The 18,061-nt window shown below is 52.1% G+C and overlaps 1 protein-coding gene across 1 annotated transcript in view; it reads left to right on the forward strand.

The window, feature by feature from the left end:
- LGR6 (leucine rich repeat containing G protein-coupled receptor 6) overlaps positions 1 to 18,061 on the forward strand; it is a 149,610-nt gene that overhangs the window by 60,294 nt on the left and 71,255 nt on the right. Inside the window, exons 3-4 of the mRNA XM_054181275.1 lie at positions 4,100 to 4,171; positions 16,748 to 16,819. Of these exons, the coding sequence (XP_054037250.1) occupies positions 4,100 to 4,171; positions 16,748 to 16,819 (144 nt within the window). The remainder of the gene's footprint in view (positions 1 to 4,099; positions 4,172 to 16,747; positions 16,820 to 18,061) is intronic.

Below are 18,061 nucleotides of genomic sequence, written 5' to 3' on the forward strand. Positions count from 1 at the left end.
ATGCTCAATAAACATCTGGCAAGGGGAAAATTCCACTGGGATATGGACACACATGTTTGTCCTGTCCTGCCAATGGGCAATGTTCCTGCCTCCTAATGCGAATGATAAGGGCATCATCATGTTGCCTGAGCACATGACATGAGCGATCATGCCCAACAAACAGCCTTTGGGTGTGCCATGGAAGTTGTAGCATGACCAAGAAGCCCAAGATACAGGAGGGGGTGGGAGCCTGTGGTAACTGAACTGCAGCACCCATGAGGTGGTAAACCATGAGTTTGTTCCAACTTGGAGTGTATTGAGAATGCAGATCAAAGCCTGGAGGAATGTTCCCAGAAATCACGGGAGTGGGGTAGGCCAGGGGGGAGCAGAATCTAAAATCCACCTAACACGAGAGCTTTCCAAAGCAAGCCAGCCAACTGCGGGTCCCACCCTCCTCTTCCACCTGCCCCTTCTCTCCCTCTTCCATCAGTCACTTTAAATCCAGAGCTTTCCCTTTCTCCCAACCCTACCTCACAGTGTAAGCTCCAGGATGGCAGGCTGTACAGATGAATCAAGTCTGCCTGTCCTGAAAAGAGACCTGAGCAGGCCTGGAGCAGAGCTCATGTGCTGTGGACCAGCTGCAAGAGCAGCTCCTCTTCCCTCTGTGTGCTTAGGGCATGAGGGAATTCCACCTCTCAGTCCTTCTTGGTGGGGTTATTTGCTTCAGTCTTCTCCACAGAAGCAAATGAAGAGACGTCTCGGGAGAAGTCTCACAGGCAGCATCACTTCAAATGGTATTATTCACTTTTAAATAGAAAGGAAGGAACCATTCCTGTGGGATCTGGCTTCTGGAGATGTGTTCAACAGGTGCCTCTCTGCCTGGCTGGGAGATTTCTGGAGACTTTGAGTGAGAGGGACAGAAGGAACCAAGCACTAGGGAGACTGCCAACTGACTATGGACAGAGGAAGGGTCAAACACAAGGAGTCTTGTGTCTTGGGTCTCTTACGCAAACTAGCACAGTAGCTAATGACATGGAAGCAGGCATCTCTGCCCAGTGGCCACTCCTCCAGCTGGAGAGGACATCCCATTTCTGGCCTGCTCTAGGAGAGATGGGGCAGCCGTGCCCCCTTGCCTGGGGCACCTGGCACCTGACACTCACAGCATCACACAGCTCCTGTCCTGGGAGGCACAGCAAACCCCAGAGTCCATGCCTCCAGACCCTGTGTGCACATCTGGGCCGTGTACCTGTCTAGGAAAGCAAAACCTCAGCCTGCGTGCATCAACACAGCCATCTCGCACCTCCCAGTCTGCAGGCATACCAGCAAGCAGAGCCCATCTTGGACCCTAATGGCACTGTCAATTGCCTTGGGAGGTGGATTGAGTAAATTGGTTGTGGCTGGTGCCCCGCTCTCTGTCTGCTCCTTGGCTTGGCAGGGAGCTCTACACCTTGGGGAGAGGAGCTAGAGTGCCCTGGCAGCGGGGAGGAGGTAAAGCTAGAGAGAGAGGAGACAGATGCCAGAGGTGAGCAATGGACATGGCATGGTCTCAGTGTGGCAGGGACAAGGACAGAAGTAGCAGCAACAGGGGGACACGGCTGCATTTCCTGAGTCTGGGGGATGCTTTGTGCCTCTAGATTCATGCAGAGATGGTGCCCAGTGAAACCAGGACAAGTCCCGCAGAGCTGGTTTCCCCTCATGTTCTGTTTTGCCCTTGGTACTGAGAAGCCATGAGCTGGCCCAGCATATGTCTCACCAACAAGCGGGGCTCCCTACCAGCCTGTTCTAAGGCAAGGAGCCCCAGCCTAGGTCCCATTCATCCTCCACACTCCTCTCCTGCTAATCCTGGAGGTCCCAGATTTATGGACCTGGCAAACACTCAAACACACCCAGGAAAGTGAACATAAAGGTGCAGAGCCGCCAGGAAACAAGTTGAGAGGCACATTTAACCATGAATACATGTGGACTGCTGCCAGCGAAGGCATGGGGGCAGACAGGAGCTGAGGGAGTTGAGGACAGACAGCCCCCCGCAGAGCAAACAGCCTGGTAGGATGGATGCTGGGAGCGGGCTGAGGATGCTGTGCAGGAGCACCTCCCCTCCAGGCGAGCACTCCAGTCTCCTGGACAGCACTCCCTCCCATGTGGAAATCAGCAATCAAAAGGAGCAATTACCCCAAATCACAGCCCCCAAGTGACAAATAGCCCAGCCTGCCAGGCGGTTTGCATACTGCAGAGAGGCAGGTTACAACCTGCTCACACACATTAAAGAGACGACCCTGTGCTGTTTATGCTGTTGGAGGCCTAATTATGAGAGCAATTTTCTCTAGATTCCCGAGGGGAGAGACAGAGAGGGAGAGAGCTCAGGCACCCGCGCATGCCTGCTCCGCCACCAGTGAGTGTGGCTCCTCAGAACAGCCCAGATTCTCTCCATGACCTTTGCAGAGTCCTCACTGCAATGCACTCTGCTTCCAGCTTGGATTACGCTGCTCATCCTTGACACCTGTCTCCTTTGCAGCCAAAACATCTAAAAAGAAATGGGTTTTGTCAACACTAAATGAATACAACCAGCTTGCCAACATCTGTGCCCGACCTCTTGGGCCTGGCTTAGAGTTTCTGAGAGAGTGAAGATGAGCCTCGTCACAAATGGTGTTCGCTGTCTCCTTTTGGGAGATGCAATATTCCACTCCATCAGGTGGACAACAAGTTTCTTACCCTGTGACTGTGGAGAAGTCCAACCTTGACCTCTGTTTAACCACTTGGGGATCAGAAGGTATAGCACATATGCAGTAGTAATTTGGACCCTTAATCAGGTTGTTGAACCTGTCTTCATGGTTTCTGGCTGATGGGCACTGGGACTTGGTCCACATTTGTCTTCATGGGAGAAACAGGAGGAGGAGGAGAAGATTCTCCTTAGGTCAAGCCTAGACTCCAGAGTCCTGGACTTTACTCCTGGCTCCACCACAGGGTTCCATCATGGTCTCTCAGGGCTGCTGTCCTCGACAGTGAAAGTGATGGTAACACTGATGCAGTTTCCAATGTCAGTGAAAAACCCAAATATCTGTTAATGCCCCAGCCTGCTCTGGGCCTTGCTAAAATTGGAGCGCTCTGATCAGATGATGCTGTACAATGATGAATCCCACAGGCTTCCTTGGATAAATTCTTTCAGTCAGTTCTGAATGTTGTCCCCTGCTCTTTGCTCTGTGTCCCCGATGGTGCTGCTTTCCTTTGTGATGCTGCTTTTCACTTTGTCTTCTTCTCCCATCTCTTCATATTCATCTTCATTCATCAGCCTTCCCAGGCTGCATTCTCCCTATCCTCATCTTCCCTCCTATGGTTTTCTCCAGCCATAGATCATCCAAGAACCACTTCTGACTTTTCTGTCCTGGTTTTGGAGACCATATTCAGTTGAGCTGTCTCTATTGTGGCTTCTGCATGGTACTGCCCTTCTCCAGCCTGTTCCTGTCTCCCCTCACAGCAGCAATACCAAACTCCCTGTTGAAGGAACTGGGCCTTAGCTGTGATCACACATGTCAAAGCAGGGCTGGGAATAAAGGAGTGGAGGTAAATCAGGTGTCATCGAGCTTTGATGGACAGGACGAAGGGGAACCTGCAGGATGCAGAAACAGACCACATACAGACAAAGGGACAGATAAGGATCCATGATTTAGGGATAGTCCTCCCAGGATCCATGCATGAATAGAAAACAGCTCTCCCCCTGCTCCACCCTCACTGCCAGGCATCCAGCGTGGAACAGGGTCTGTACGTTGGTCACTGCCCTTGAGCCGAGGCCCCTCTCCCAGGCTGCCTGTGCTGTAATTTCTATGGAGCCGGGTCCCCTGTGGGTATCCAGGGCGTGACTCGAGCCATGAGCTGTCACCAGATGCTAAAAACAGTGGATTCAGGTCTGGTGGGAGCAACAAGCCATTATTTGCTTTGCCTGTTCCTCAAGCTGTAAGAGGGGATCACATGCAAAGGTTGCCCAAGCGCACAACCATGGCTCAGCTTTCAGGTGTCGCAGCCTCCTCCCCAAGGGGACTGTGGCAGGGTGCACGAATCGTTAAGCAGACAAGGGACTGTCATTACAAGGATGTTGACACATTACTGGCTCTTCTTTTCACTGCAGACGCCTCTCTGGAAACCAGATCTCCGTGATCCCAGGAGAAGCTTTCTCTGGCCTCTACAGCCTGAAGATTCTGTAAGTAACTCGCTCCCCTCTGCAGAGCCACCACCGCCCCCGCCTCCCCCAGCCCCTCAGCACTGGCCATGCACGGGGACTTGCAGCCATCCAGAGCGGGATGCAAAGTTACAAGGCAGTATGGTGTCAGTTCGTAAACCCACACTGGCCAACGTGCCCCACGGTGAGCAAGGACCTGTGTCCCACCCCAAGAACCACCCGCCGCCCTGCACTGCTTCCTCGCTTCTGCTGCAGCAAACCACGAGCAGTTCACCTCCAGGCCACAGCCCTCCATGCTGTGTGAAAGCACACCACTGGAGGATCTGCTGAGGTTCACATTTTGCATAAAACCCACCAAATGCCCTGATGTGGTGTCGCCCAGAGGTGTCCACCAGACCCTAAACTGGCTCCCATCTGCTCTGCTGCAGCATCTTGGGGATGTGTTGGAGCAATGCAAAGGTCCAGATATCTGCACGTTGGCAGGCGCTCTGAAAATCTCCTGTGCTCTGCCCAGCTCAAGTGCCTCTTTGCAACCAACCTGCCCTTGCTGCAAACCTCCGCATGGCCCAGGAGGCTTCTGCAAGACTCTGGAGTGACCTGTCCCTGGGAAGGGTGGGATCCTTGGACAGTCTGACTTCAGCCCGAGCCCAGCCTGCCCACGGGGGTGATGGGGACACATGCAGCAGAGTCCAGGAGCACTGAAGACATCAGGCCATGCCTGGGAGCCACCAGCCCTGGTAAACAGAGGCTTCCTTGTCACTGTGGGCAGGCCACCCGCCTCTGTCCAGTGGGGACGGTCTGAGTGATGAAGGTTACCAGCCAGTTCCTCCCCGGGGTATTTTCCTACGGTCCAGGGTGTCTAACTGCTCATGCAGTCACATCGCTTTTTGCATCTGTGTGCCAGTCCAGCAGCCTCTGTGCAGGGTATTGAGGTGGGAGTCCCTTTCTCCCTTTCAGGAACCATCTTAAAAATCTCCTGCAATAAACATTTCATCCCCAAGGGGATGTTTTGAACTCAGCCGCAATGTGAAATTGTTGTAGCCGGTCCAGTTTATACAGAGCGAGCAGGTACAAACCTGCTCCCAGGATTACAGTATAGGGCTGTTTACTACGTCTTCTGAAGATGTAAAGTATGAATCCTGCCCTAAATCTCAGGGCTTAGAGATTTATCCATCCCCTGCATTAGGCAACAAATCAAAGGAACTGAGGAAAAACCGCAGCTCTCCCACCCAATTTCAACAAGAGGAACTTTCTACTCCGGGAACGCGGGAGCTTTTAAAGCCGCTTTTGATCAATTTCTATTTGTGTCAGGCCCAGATAACTACTGATGCAGAGCACAAGAGCGATGCCTCCCTTCCGGAGCCAGCCAGCTCCCCGCGGGTGGCAGCAAGGAGAGGAGGCTGCTCTCTCTGCCCCGCTGCCCGCGTGCCGACGGGCTCACGGGCACACGGCATGCTCCACCACAGGGCAGCACTGGGTGGGACACGTTCACGAGTGACCCCATTGTAAGGAGAGGCTTGAAGGAAAGCATTTCCATCTGGGAAATGGTTGCATGGAGAAGCTTGCTCCTGGCTCTCCTGTGAGAGCTGAAGCTGGTGTCCCCATGCTTCAGGACAACCTGCCTTGCTCTCAGCCAGACTGTGCCCAGTGGCACAGGGTGGCACTTGGGCTGTCATACCAAGCCCCCTGGCTGCAGGGCTGCTTTTAATTTACTCTGACCCCCCGACCTTCCCCATGGAGGTATGCAAAAGACTAGCCCGGCTGCAAGGCCAGAGAAGGAAGGGTTGACGCACACAGTGACTGGCCCATCCAGGCCCTGCCATGGGCCTCTTATTTAAAGAAGATCCTGCTTCCTAAAAGCAAGGGAACTGCCAGCCCTCATATCACTGGGAACATTTCCCTTTCCAAAGACTCTGATGCTTTCCTGGCCAGGTTTGCAGGGTACGTTGTGCTGTCCTGTGCTCTTACTACAGGAGAAGCTCTGATGATACCACGGGCTCGACAGGAGTGAGGTCACTGGTGGATGCAGTTGTGGGTGCCTGTGCCCTTCAGCAACAGCAATCATTCACCCTCATCTATTTCTCTGTCACCATGAGAGTGAGGCCAGCAGTGAGGGATATGGAAAAGATAAGTTGGTCCCTGGGAATCTGCTGGAACAGAACTAGAAATTTTGCCAGGGCAGGCTTTAGGCCCATCAAGCTTAATCACATTAGAAGGGTTCTTGACAAGGATGGGGACTCTCACTGATTTCCTCTACTGAGAAAGGAGTGAGGAAAAGCAGAGGGTGCTGAAGAAGACAGGTGAAGGCCACCACGTGTTTCCTTCATGTTATGATTCAGGTCCTTCAGGTCACTGCAGCAGGGACCTGGTTTGGGCTGGTGACTCCACAGCAGCTCAGCAGGATCTGCTCCATCTCCCCGGGGACCAGGGGGAGATGTGTCCTTCCCGGCACTGGCTTGCTGAAGAGTCAAGGGCCACTCTGCCTTTCCTCTTACCTCCTCAGGACAGGAGTGGGAGTGCAGAGCAGCACCACAACCTTATTGGCAGAGCAATAGAATCACCAAAACCTCCTGTAGGGAAAGGTGATATTATTACCATTTTACTATCTAGAAAAAACAAGGCAGGAACTGAGCATGGGAGCAGGGTGTCCTTTCCCAGCCCATTGCAGCGCACCTTGCACCTTCCCTCAGAGACTGGTTGGGGTCAGGGGTGGAGAGCAGAGCCCAGAGAGAGACCTCAGGTCTGTCTCGCCCTGCTCCTTGTGCCCTGGGAATGACCAAAAATCCTGGCTCTCTCCCCAAGACATGTCTCAGTTCCCTCTTCCCTTGATGCCCTTCTCCGCTCCCATCCAAGCCTGCTGAGGGCAAGACTCCCCTGGCAAGCCAGCTGCTACGGGATCTTCACGCAGCCTGGCACTTTGAAACTGAGAAGAGCAGCTTCAACCCAGATGACTGCGGGAGGCATTTGGGGCTAATGGGGAACTGCTGTCATTTACAGGATACTGTCATTATGGATACCATGGATATGACACAAATATGGGGGTGTAACCAGCTGTAAATTGGTGTAAACTAGTGTGTCTCATGCAGCATACAGAAGTCTGTTGGGTAACTGGGGTGCATCAGTTTTTGCCCCATTTATGTCCATGTTCTGTGGGGCTGCCATGAAACTACACTGTACAGAGCACTGCTTTTCATGGTGACACAAGCTGCTCACCAAACTGGTCCCCGTCCAGATCAGATCCTTGCTCCCTTAGGACCAGTATAACCACTCCTACAGTCATGTGCTTTTCTCTGAACTTCAGTCTGCACAAAAAACCCACAGATCTTGAAGGAGATATCTGGATAGGGAATCTGAAGAGCCCATAAGGCAGGAAAGATCAGAGAAATGCTGGGACGACAGGTATTAAAAGACAGGAACGGGGAGGAAAGTCCTGTCTCCTCGCTTCAAATAGAGGCAAAGCATCGAGCTTATGCTTAACCATTCTGACTTTGTTGAAAATCAAGAGAGGAGAAGACTCAGGGAGGGCAAGTCACCCTTCAGGCTTCCCTGGGAGTGTTGGCCTCTGACAGCCAGCAAAGGCTCAGGGCCAGGCTGCTGGGCTGGACACAGCCCTGCACGCAGACACCAGCTGTGATCCTTCTGCACCTCTTGATGCTGGGCAGGCTTTGGCCAGGCCACGCTGTCCCATCTGGGACCTGCCCTGCAGGACATGGGGCATCAGGAGACCAGCCAGAGGACAATGGGCAGAAGGATGAGGAAATGCCAGATTCCTGCCCGTGGGGAATCTAGAATAGAAATTACAGGGGTGGGAGAAGAATGGAATTGGGATAATTCGGTCTAGAAGAGAAAAGGCTCAGGAGGCAGCATGGGAATGTCAGGCACGGAGATGTGCAGGGTGCCCACACACCCCTCCTCACCGGTGGGGCTGGGTGTGTTTGAAGTGGCTCCGTCTGGCCATGCCCTCCTCCTGCATCTCCTCCGCAAAGCTGGTCACGGGCAGCACAAGTGGCCCCAAGTGTCCTGGTGCCTGCAAGGGGCAGTGCGAGAGTCCAAGCCTTCAACGCTCTGGCAGCCTCACTTCTCTGCTCCATCAGCTCCTAATTTTCCTCTAATCACCCTGTGGTACCCGATTCCCACCATCCCGCTGTTCTCAAAATACTTCCCATGTTCACTTTCCTGGGTGATCTTCTCACCGCCTGCTCGGCGTGGCCATTGGCCAAGTGCAGGGATCACCAAGCACCACGAGCTTCCTCGGTGCTGCCCCCAGAGCCAGTTCCCACAGGAGGCATGCTGCAAGGCTGGTGGGACCCCTCTGAGATGAGTGTCACCCATGGAGGACATGGGGCTGGTGGCTGCTGGCAGAGTGTGAGCTGTGTCCTGGCAAGTCCATAGTCATCAGCCCTGCTTCTCCTTCCACACTTGTGAAAGGGGAGTGTAAACCCCAGTGATCGATCCCTTGGGTGCTCTCTGCAGCCCGCTGGGATGGGGGAGCTCATCCAGGTTGTCAGCTGTCACGCAAGGACCAACATAACTCCTGGGGCTCCTGGTCCTGCATACAGGTTTGTTTCCGCACCCGAGGTGTGCTGGAGGCATAAAACACTGAGTCCTGCAGCCCAGTGAAACAGAAAAACAAGTTCCTTTATTTAAAAATAGTGAGAAGGATCAGGAGTCTGGTGATGAACTAAAGGAGTCAACTGAGGTTACTTTACCTGAAGGGGACATGGATGAGGATGGACATAAACCCTTAAAGACAAGCCGCTGCTGCAATAAGGAAGAAAATTAGTATTCTCCATATCTGAAGACAGGACTAGCAGGTTTCAGAGCATTTGGCACTAGGGATATTCAGGACACATTGCATCTACAGATGTGGGTGCTGTGTCACAGGATGGCTGGGATTTGTCAAGTGACAGGCATGGCTAGAGTTGGGAATGGCTGCCCCAAACGTGACAAGCTGAAGCCTATAGGTATTCAGGAGCTGACTCACAGCAGGATCAGACATCTTACCTCTGACGACAGAGGTGTCCCCCGAGGAGAGAGGTGGTAGCTGGGGAGTGTAACAATTTTCATAATTTAATTTTAATGTGATAGGGCTTTAGGGGTAATTGCGGTCATATGCATGTCCACAAGTAAACTCTCACATACATCTTGGGCTGACAAGGGGCCTGGTGCTTTCCCAGTCTTTCCAGAGAATTAGTTTATGTTTAAAAAAGGGTGGGAAACACCCTGGGAATTCCTCTGTAAACCTGCCCGTGCAGATGGTCCTCTCCCTGCCCTCGGAGTGAATCCCAGAGCTACTGGAAGCAGGACCGGATTCTTGGCTCAGCCTCCTCCGGCTGCTGCACTGCACAAAAACCACCTGGAAAGTGGCCATGAAGATAGGCCTGTGCAGAAACCATGCAGGGGTACAGCCGGGGAAGCAGGTGTGTGGAGACTTGGAAGAGAGCTAATGAAAAGCCAGGCTGCCCCACTACCAACAAAACATCATGAGACAGGGGAACATGCTGAGACCTTCAGGCACCAAGCCTTGAGCCGGCCCCAGGCAAAGGCAAGGAGAGATGTGGCCTCTTTGTCACTCCTCAGAAGAGTGCAGACTGACAGCACGGACGCTCAGCAGTGGCAGCTGGTGCTCTGAGGTCTTCTCAACTGATGGATTGAGAAGAGACTTTCCAAGTGCACCTCTCCCAGGGGTTCTGCTCTACAGCACGGCCAACCCACACCCTCCCCGTGGAGGCTGATGATCCTGGGTCTGTGCTTCAGTCCTAGGATCATTAGAAACCAGCTCCATAAGCTGTTTTCCTCTGCTGAGGTCCTTCCCTTGCAAAGTTAACTCCATAGTCCATGCTATCCCAGTCTTGGAGCTTTCAAGTGGAGTGGCAGAATATGCTGCTAAATCAGAGTCTCTGGAAAACGGGAAATTTCCCCATCCTTCCAGACCTCCTCATGAGCTGCCTGGATGCCCCTCACTTCCGAACGCCCTGGCTGGAGCTCCATTAACCAGGAAGCAACCACCCTAACTGGCCATGTGGTTGAGCTTGCGCTGCACGGCTTCATACCACATCCCACCCTCGCACATGTATCCCTCATCAAATGCTCTGCCACACAAGCAGGATTGCCAGGCTCTTATTTTCCTGGCTGAACATGCTGCAGCAGCAGCAGCGCGTACCAGCCAAGAAGGAATCCCACACCAAACTCCACAGGGAAAGACTCCAAGTACAACCACAACTGGGCCTGCCTCACCCCAAAATGCGGAGGGCAAAATGCCTGGGTGCATCCTCTTGGCTGCAGACCCCACACCAGCTGGGGTGGCCCACCCCGTTGCTCCGTTTCTCGACAAGCCTCAACCAGCCTGCGTGAGCGCGCGGACCCAGCGCTGCCCACAGCCTGCCTGCTCAGACGGAGGCGTGAGTGCTGCCCAGCGCCTGCCTGCACAAGCGTGTTGACCTGCAGACGCTCCCACCCACGCACTGCCCCAGTGCTGCCTATGGCTGGTCTCCATCCACAGGTAGGCTGGATTGAGCCTGACGAGAGTGGCCTTGCTTTGCACATGCCACATCTCCTGGCTGGATGGACCCTATCCAATGGCCACCCCCGCTGGTGCCTCCTTCTCTTCCCCCCTCTGAGCTGCAATCGCAGCATCTCATGTGGTCCAGAACAGGCGCTGACTAGCCTGGCTGTGAACACACATCAAAAACCATCACGAAAAAAGCCATGTTGCCCCAGGATGGCAGGTTTGCAGGTGGCTTGGGACACTTCAGGGATCCCCAGACAGACCCTACCTCTTCAACAACCCCAAGCCTGTGCAGAACAGAAATGGCTTTGAGACAAAGGGAATGGTGTGGCACATCCAAGAGACGCTCCCATGGGGAGGGAAGACGAACGTGCAGAGGTTGGAATGTCTTTAATCCCTATGCACGGGCTCCAGGCACAGTTGCCTCAAGCAGTAACAGCCCTTTGACTGTGTTGGCTGAGTCACTTCAGCCTCCCAAGATGGGGACATTTTATCATGCACAGGCCTGTACCTCTGAGTGCTGAGACTGTCTTGTGCAAGGATCCTGGAGTGATGGAACCTGATCCCAGCATTTTTCTGGTCATTCAGGTGTGGTCCCTGCCAACAAACAATCCTCCTACTTTTGAAAATAAAACCTGACCTCTGAAGATCTGTGATTTATGCTGGTTCCAGTCAGACTGCTGTGGATAGCAGGTTGTGTGTCCACATCTCCCAGTGTCTGCCAGTTCCAGTACGGTCACCTGAACAGTGCCAACCCCAGGTGACAGTGCACTATCCAGACTTGGTTTTAAATGGTCTGAGTGGCCTGAACGGTCTTTGCTTGTGATGTTCATCAGTGTCCTCAGCTTGTCCAGAAGGCCTGGTGCTGCTGCATTTGATAGTGGCTCCTCAACCAGTGCAGTCTTGTTGGACTTTACTCATTGATACAGCTGCTTGAAGACAGAAAATTTTCTCAAGCAATTGAGAAACTGCACCAACCAGAGTGGGCATAGGGCTGGGTAGGTGGTGAGATGGCGCCATAGGCACAAGAAGTCAAGCTCTGACTAAGGTTGTCTCCAGGCTGCTGCTTCAGAGCAGCTTGCAGTAGGAAAGTAATGAAGTCCAGGAATTTTGTTTGAATTGGAGCCAGGAGCTGTTGGAGAGGCAGGAGCAAAGACAGATGCTGATGGAGAAAGGCTGAGGCCAATGCGACCTGAGATCTCAGGGTTGCTGTGATCTTGTGGGTGGAGGTCCAGGTTCACAGACCATGTCTGTGCCTCAGTCAGTCACCGTGCGGCATACCAAGGATCCCAATGCAGATCCCTGCGCACACTCTGGAACACAGCTTCCTTTCCTGGGGGAGCATGAATGCAGGGAGGGGACAGGGCATGCCTGAGGCTTTCGGGGAGATGAAGTCAGGAGATGACTGGTTTGCAGAGTTGTTCCCTCTTTGCAATGCTGTTCACATAAGTCACGCAGTGACCCCTTAGTGCAGAATACATCAGCCGTCCTTGGAGGTGGCCTGGAGCCCAGGACTCCTGCTGTGGGTGCTCTCCTCAGAGAGCTACAGCACTGGCCTCCTCCATCTTGTACAAGACCAGCATCCCAAAAGGGGAAATGCCACCACGTAGAGAGGTACTTAGGGCAGTACCCCAGTAAAGGGCAGCCCAAGGAACCAGATGCCACAGCAAGGAGATGTGCTCCTGCTAGTGTGTACAGACCTCCTTGACATCATCCCCCAGGTTTCGGTACAATTATTCAAGCTCGTACCAGAATCATGTCATGTCTTATTGTTGAAAGGGCCCTTCATGGAAAAAAAAATAAATATGCAAGAATGGTTTAACATGACATGTAAGGATTTACTGCAGTGACCAGGGGCCTGACAGGGGTTGTCCCTAATACCAGACTGTAAGAAAAGCCATGCTGAGACAGCCAGTGGTAGATGCGGCATGTCTTTTCCTGCTCAAACCTGAGCTCCCAGTGAGCAGAGCTGGGGTTTTCCTAAGCTTGAGGCTGAATGAAGAACTTGTTTAATAACAGGGTGGCCCTGTCCCTAGAAAATTATCTAACCCTGTTTGGAACTATTTTTTGGCCTCTCTGTATCATGCTTTGGTGATGAGCTATTGGAGTGATTATGTGGCATGTGAAGAAGCACTGCTTCTTGTCCCAGTCCCAGCATCCAAAAACTTCCCTAGCTGTCCTGCTACCATGAAAAATAGCACTGTCCAGCACTCTAGTGGTTTCAGAGATCTCTGGAGCATCTTCTTTAAATATCATTTGTCTGTGCCAAAATGGCTTCATTTTGGAATGAGCCCATACTGATGGTGGTCTGGAAAGTCTCTCAGTGTGTGTTATTGGTTGGAGGAGGGACTTGTAACAGATGGGAGGCAGCAGGATCCAGCAGTAGTATGACAATAGGTTTTGCTTTAATATTGACTCCAGTTACTTCCACTGATCAGCTCTGAACACTGAGCTCAGGTATCACAAAGCCACTGAGATCCAATGAGCATCCCACCAACACTCCAACAGCGCTTCCTAAAGCCCCAGTCTCTATCACTCTGTATTCAGCTGTGCATCTTCTTGATTTTTAACAGACTTGAATTGTTGTACTTCTTCACTGGGCTGCAGGACTCAGTGTTTTATGCCTCCAGCACACCTGGGGTGCAGAAACAAACCTGTATGCAGGACCAGGAGCCCCAGGAGTTATGTTGGTCCTTGCGTGACAGCTGACAACCTGGATGAGCTCCCCCATCCCAGCGGGCTGCAGAGAGCACCCAAGGGATCGATCACTGGGGTTTACACTCCCCTTTCACAAGTGTGGAAGGAGAAGCAGGGCTGATGACTATGGACTTGCCAGGACACAGCTCACACTCTGCCAGCAGCCACCAGCCCCATGTCCTCCATGGGTGACACTCATCTCAGAGGGGTCCCACCAGCCTTGCAGCATGCCTCCTGTGGGAACTGGCTCTGGGGGCAGCACCGAGGAAGCTCGTGGTGCTTGGTGATCCCTGCACTTGGCCAATGGCCACGCCGAGCAGGCGGTGAGAAGATCACCCAGGAAAGTGAACATGGGAAGTATTTTGAGAACAGCGGGATGGTGGGAATCGGGTACCACAGGGTGATTAGAGGAAAATTAGGAGCTGATGGAGCAGAGAAGTGAGGCTGCCAGAGCGTTGAAGGCTCGGACTCTCGCACTGCCCCTTGCAGGCACCAGGACACTTGGGGCCACTTGTGCTGCCCGTGACCAGCTTTGCGGAGGAGATGCAGGAGGAGGGCATGGCCAGACGGAGCCACTTCAAACACACCCAGCCCCACCGGTGAGGAGGGGTGTGTGGGCACCCTGCACATCTCCGTGCCTGACATTCCCATGCTGCCTCCTGAGCCTTTTCTCTTCTAGACCGAATTATCCCAATTCCATTCTTCTCCCACCCCTGTAATTTCTATTCTAGATTCCCCACGGGCAGGAATCTGGCATTTCCTCATCCTTCTGCCCATTGTCCTCTGGCTGGTCTCCTGATGCCCCATGTCCTGCAGGGCAGGTCCCAGATGGGACAGCGTGGCCTGGCCAAAGCCTGCCCAGCATCAAGAGGTGCAGAAGGATCACAGCTGGTGTCCTGCTCCTCACAGCCCCATGTAGCCCCATAGGGTCTCTCCCAATAGCAAGTCTGTCTTGCCTCAGGTCTCCTGGGATCTCCACCAGCCCCAGGCAGTTTCGGCAGGGCTGCATGCCCATTCCCAGCTGTATTTGTGCAGCAGGTTACCCCTGTCAATCCACAGAGCCTTTCTCTTAGTCTCCCTGCAGCATCCTGCATTTTAGGGCTGCTCTCCCACACTAGCCAATCTCTGCTCCCCTCCTCGTATGTGGAAGGTGCCTTGTGCAGCCCTGTATTGTCAACAGAAGTAAAAACCTTCCTTTCCCAGTTATCATCTGGGTCCTTAGCAATAGTGCTGAGTGTCATCTCCAGGAGAGAAGCTGTACACCCTTAAACAGGCTCTTCATTTGAGAGGGAACCATTTATTAATTTGAGTATGGCCTCTCTGCTGCCTTTTTAAACCACATACAAAGTGTCTTCTCTCCTGCATTGCTGCCAGCATTTAACATCTTACTAAGGTAAAGTTGAAGTCATGGTAGATGATGTCAATGCTCGCCTCTCCATTCTCATAGCCTTGCACCCTGTATAGAAAAAAATTAGATCGCCTTGGCACAACTCATTTTTCGCTAGCCACTACTGACAGTTGCTTGTTTCCCTGCTTTTTCTTCTGTGTGCCTATAAATAATTTAATCATAAGTCCCCATTTTCTTCCAGAAATTGAAGAGTTGTGTGGCCTATAGCTTTCCTTTTTCAAAGATTGTCTGTACAATGGTCTTTTTCAAACTGTCCTTTCATGACAGACCTCCGAATCCTCCGCAGTAAAGCTAGCAGTCACAGCAATGGGAAAGTTTCCTGCTTGCATCAGTACTCTTTGGGCTGCCCCTCTCTACTAAGGTTGTGCTGCGTCCCTTTGACACTGGTAGTAATTACAACAGCCCCCTAAGCACCATTTTCCTTTTCACATCATATGCAACCACTCCTTGAAGGTTTTCGAAATAGAAACCTCAGATATGTAAAACATTCCTTACTTTAGGCACTTTCCCCAGCCCAGCTACTACACTGGGATGTCTCTGCTTTCCAGGGGAGCATGTGCCCGTGATGTCCCAATTCTGGAAGGAACAAGTAGGTTCAGGACAGAGGCTGGTCCAGAGTCAAAAACTTAGCCTTTGCAGAGATACAGAGATAGTATATCCAGTAAACTCACATCCGTGGTGCTCCGGGAGGCCAGCGAGAGAGGATATCGGCTGACGAGGTCAGAAATACTCCTGGGGTCTGGTTCTGAGCCTGCCTGAATCGCTAGAGCCAGTCAGACACCTGGCCCTGGGACAGGAGCACTGACACCCAGTGTCTCCTCCTCTCCGGTCACTTCTGTAGTTACCTCAGTGTCCATGGCTCTTCTCCACGCCCTATGCTCACATCCATTTCTGAGAATTCAGAAATGATTCTATGATTCTATGTTACAAATTCCCCCTGGGTCCTGCCCATTCAGCACAACAGACCCAGCCACCTGCTCTCTCTGAAGCCCCTGGGCTGGTTTGGTTGTTTTCCACAACAGCTCCAGTTACTGCTGCAAGTTGTGCCAATGCTGCGAAGACCCTTAGCAAACCGCTGCGGAGCGGCTCCTCATCCATTGTGTTTGCAACTGTCCCACAAGCTGAATAAGAAACCTGCCCACAGGCTAGTTTCCATAGGCCCTGCAGAGGTAACCACCACTGACACACACTGGGAGAAGGATGTCTTACACAAGTATAAATGTGGGACAACTCAGCTGAAAACACTGGTTATCACTCTGGACTAACAGATGCACGTAAGCAGTGGAGAGGCTACTTTATGATCACACCTCCCTGGTGGATAGAATCATAGAATCATTCAGGTTGGAAAAGACCTTTAAGATCATTGACAACCATTAACACTGCCAAAAACACCACTAAACCATGTCCCACAGCACCACATCTACCCATCTTTTCAACACCTCCAGGGACGGTGCCTCAACCACTTCCCTGGGCAGCCTGTTCCAATGTTTGATAACCCTTTCTGGAAAGAAATTTTTCCTAATATCCAATCTAAACCTCTCCTGGTGCAACTTGAGGCCATTTCCTCTTGTCCCATAGGTGATAGCCTGTTACCTGGGAGAAGAGACCGACCCCCACCTCTCTACACCCTCCTTCCAGGTAGTTGTAGTGAGCGATAAGGTCTCCCCTCAGCCTGCTTTTCTCCAGACTAAAAAAAAACAGTTCCTTCAGCTGCTCCTCATAAGACTTTTTCTCCAGACCCCTCACCAGCTTCTTTGCCCTTCCCTGGGATCTTCTGCTGCAGGATCCTGGGCCAGCCTGGACTGCAGCCCACCTGCCTGCAAGCGTGCTTAAGATCCCTGGGTGACCAACGTGGTGCTTTCCAACCCCTCTGGCTTTCCAACAAGAGTTCAGGACAGCTTCAGAAACAAGCAGCAACATCCTCCATTTTGTGTCAGGCTTTCTTTTTTTTTTTTAAATAAAGTTTTCTTTTTTCTAATTATAGGATGTTGCAGAACAATCAGCTGAGTCGCATCCCTGCAGAGGCACTGAGAGATCTTCCAAACCTCCAATCTCTGTAAGTCATTAAAAATCAATGCTGCGAGCTGCACAGTCCCTTGGGGGCCCTGGGCTTCCCAGCATTTGAGTCATTAGTTCCTTTGTCAAGGATGTTCTGTCCCTTCTTCCTTTTCTTTCCCAATTAAAGCAAAGATTACTGTCACTTAGCGTAGAAGGGAGGGGAGTGCAGTTTTCAAGGAAGGAATACTGTCTTGGTAAAGGATGTTGAAATTACAGCTCCCTATGTGTGCGTCGTGATGAAAAGGCCACCAGCGCCAATGCGTATTTCAAGGAACACTGGAAAATATCGACCCAGAAGGGGCTCTGTCCTCTCCACTGTGGACCACAGAGGGGAAGGGACCTGCCAGGGAGCACAGAGGACACTCTGGTCTGTCAACATGCGAGTTGGGCTATTTTACCCAAATAGAGGGTAGTTGTGTTAGGGTAGAAATGCTTTAAAACATTTTTAGTGATTCAGCCAGGAGAAGCAGCTGAGGCTGCGATTGTGCTTTTCCTTTAAAGTAACTATATCCACAGCAGGTTTGTGCTCCTCTATCCACTAAAAATCACGCATCACTGAAATATTTGCAGTTTTCCTGAGTATGGACACAGTCGCAATCAGATCCTGGTAGTGTCACTGAATTTAGGGAAGGTCTGGGTAATCACCCAGCTGGTGTCAGCAGCACTGATGAGGCTTGTAAAAGCATTCTGAATTGGGCTGAACCACTGAAAAACTAACCTTAACCCTAATCCGTAACTTCAGTCCCAGTCTTACCGTGTCTCTTTATAATAGAAATTTTGGCTGGATGCTGTTTCTGGGGGTCTCCAGGCCAGCCTCCTTCTTGGAGCAGGACTATCACCAATACTAGGTGGGGCAGTTGCAGCTTTGTCTGTCCTAGCCTTGAAACCCTCCAAGCAGGAAGTTCCCCCCCTCGCTGGTGACCTGGCCTGGGGCTGTTCTTCCTGAGGAAGAAGCTTTTCCTCAAGTCCAACTTAAAACTCCTGGAGTGCAATTTGTGGTCATTACCCTTTGTTTGATCACTTGGAACCACCCAGCAGAGCTTGGCTCCATCATCTTTGGCTCCATCATCTTTGGCTCCATCATCTTCTCTGCTAGGTGAAACCAGCCCAGCTCCTTCCACCTCTACTCATGGGGCAAGTGTTCTGGACCGTGACTCAGTTGTCAGCCCTCCACTGGACCCGTTTGGTTCCTCTTCATCCTTCTTATACTGGGCAGCCCCAAACTGGGCACAGTTCTCCA

The sequence above is a fragment of the Rissa tridactyla genome, chromosome 21 (assembly GCF_028500815.1).
Source record: "Rissa tridactyla isolate bRisTri1 chromosome 21, bRisTri1.patW.cur.20221130, whole genome shotgun sequence".
In the NCBI taxonomy this organism is placed as follows: Eukaryota; Metazoa; Chordata; class Aves; order Charadriiformes; family Laridae; genus Rissa; species Rissa tridactyla.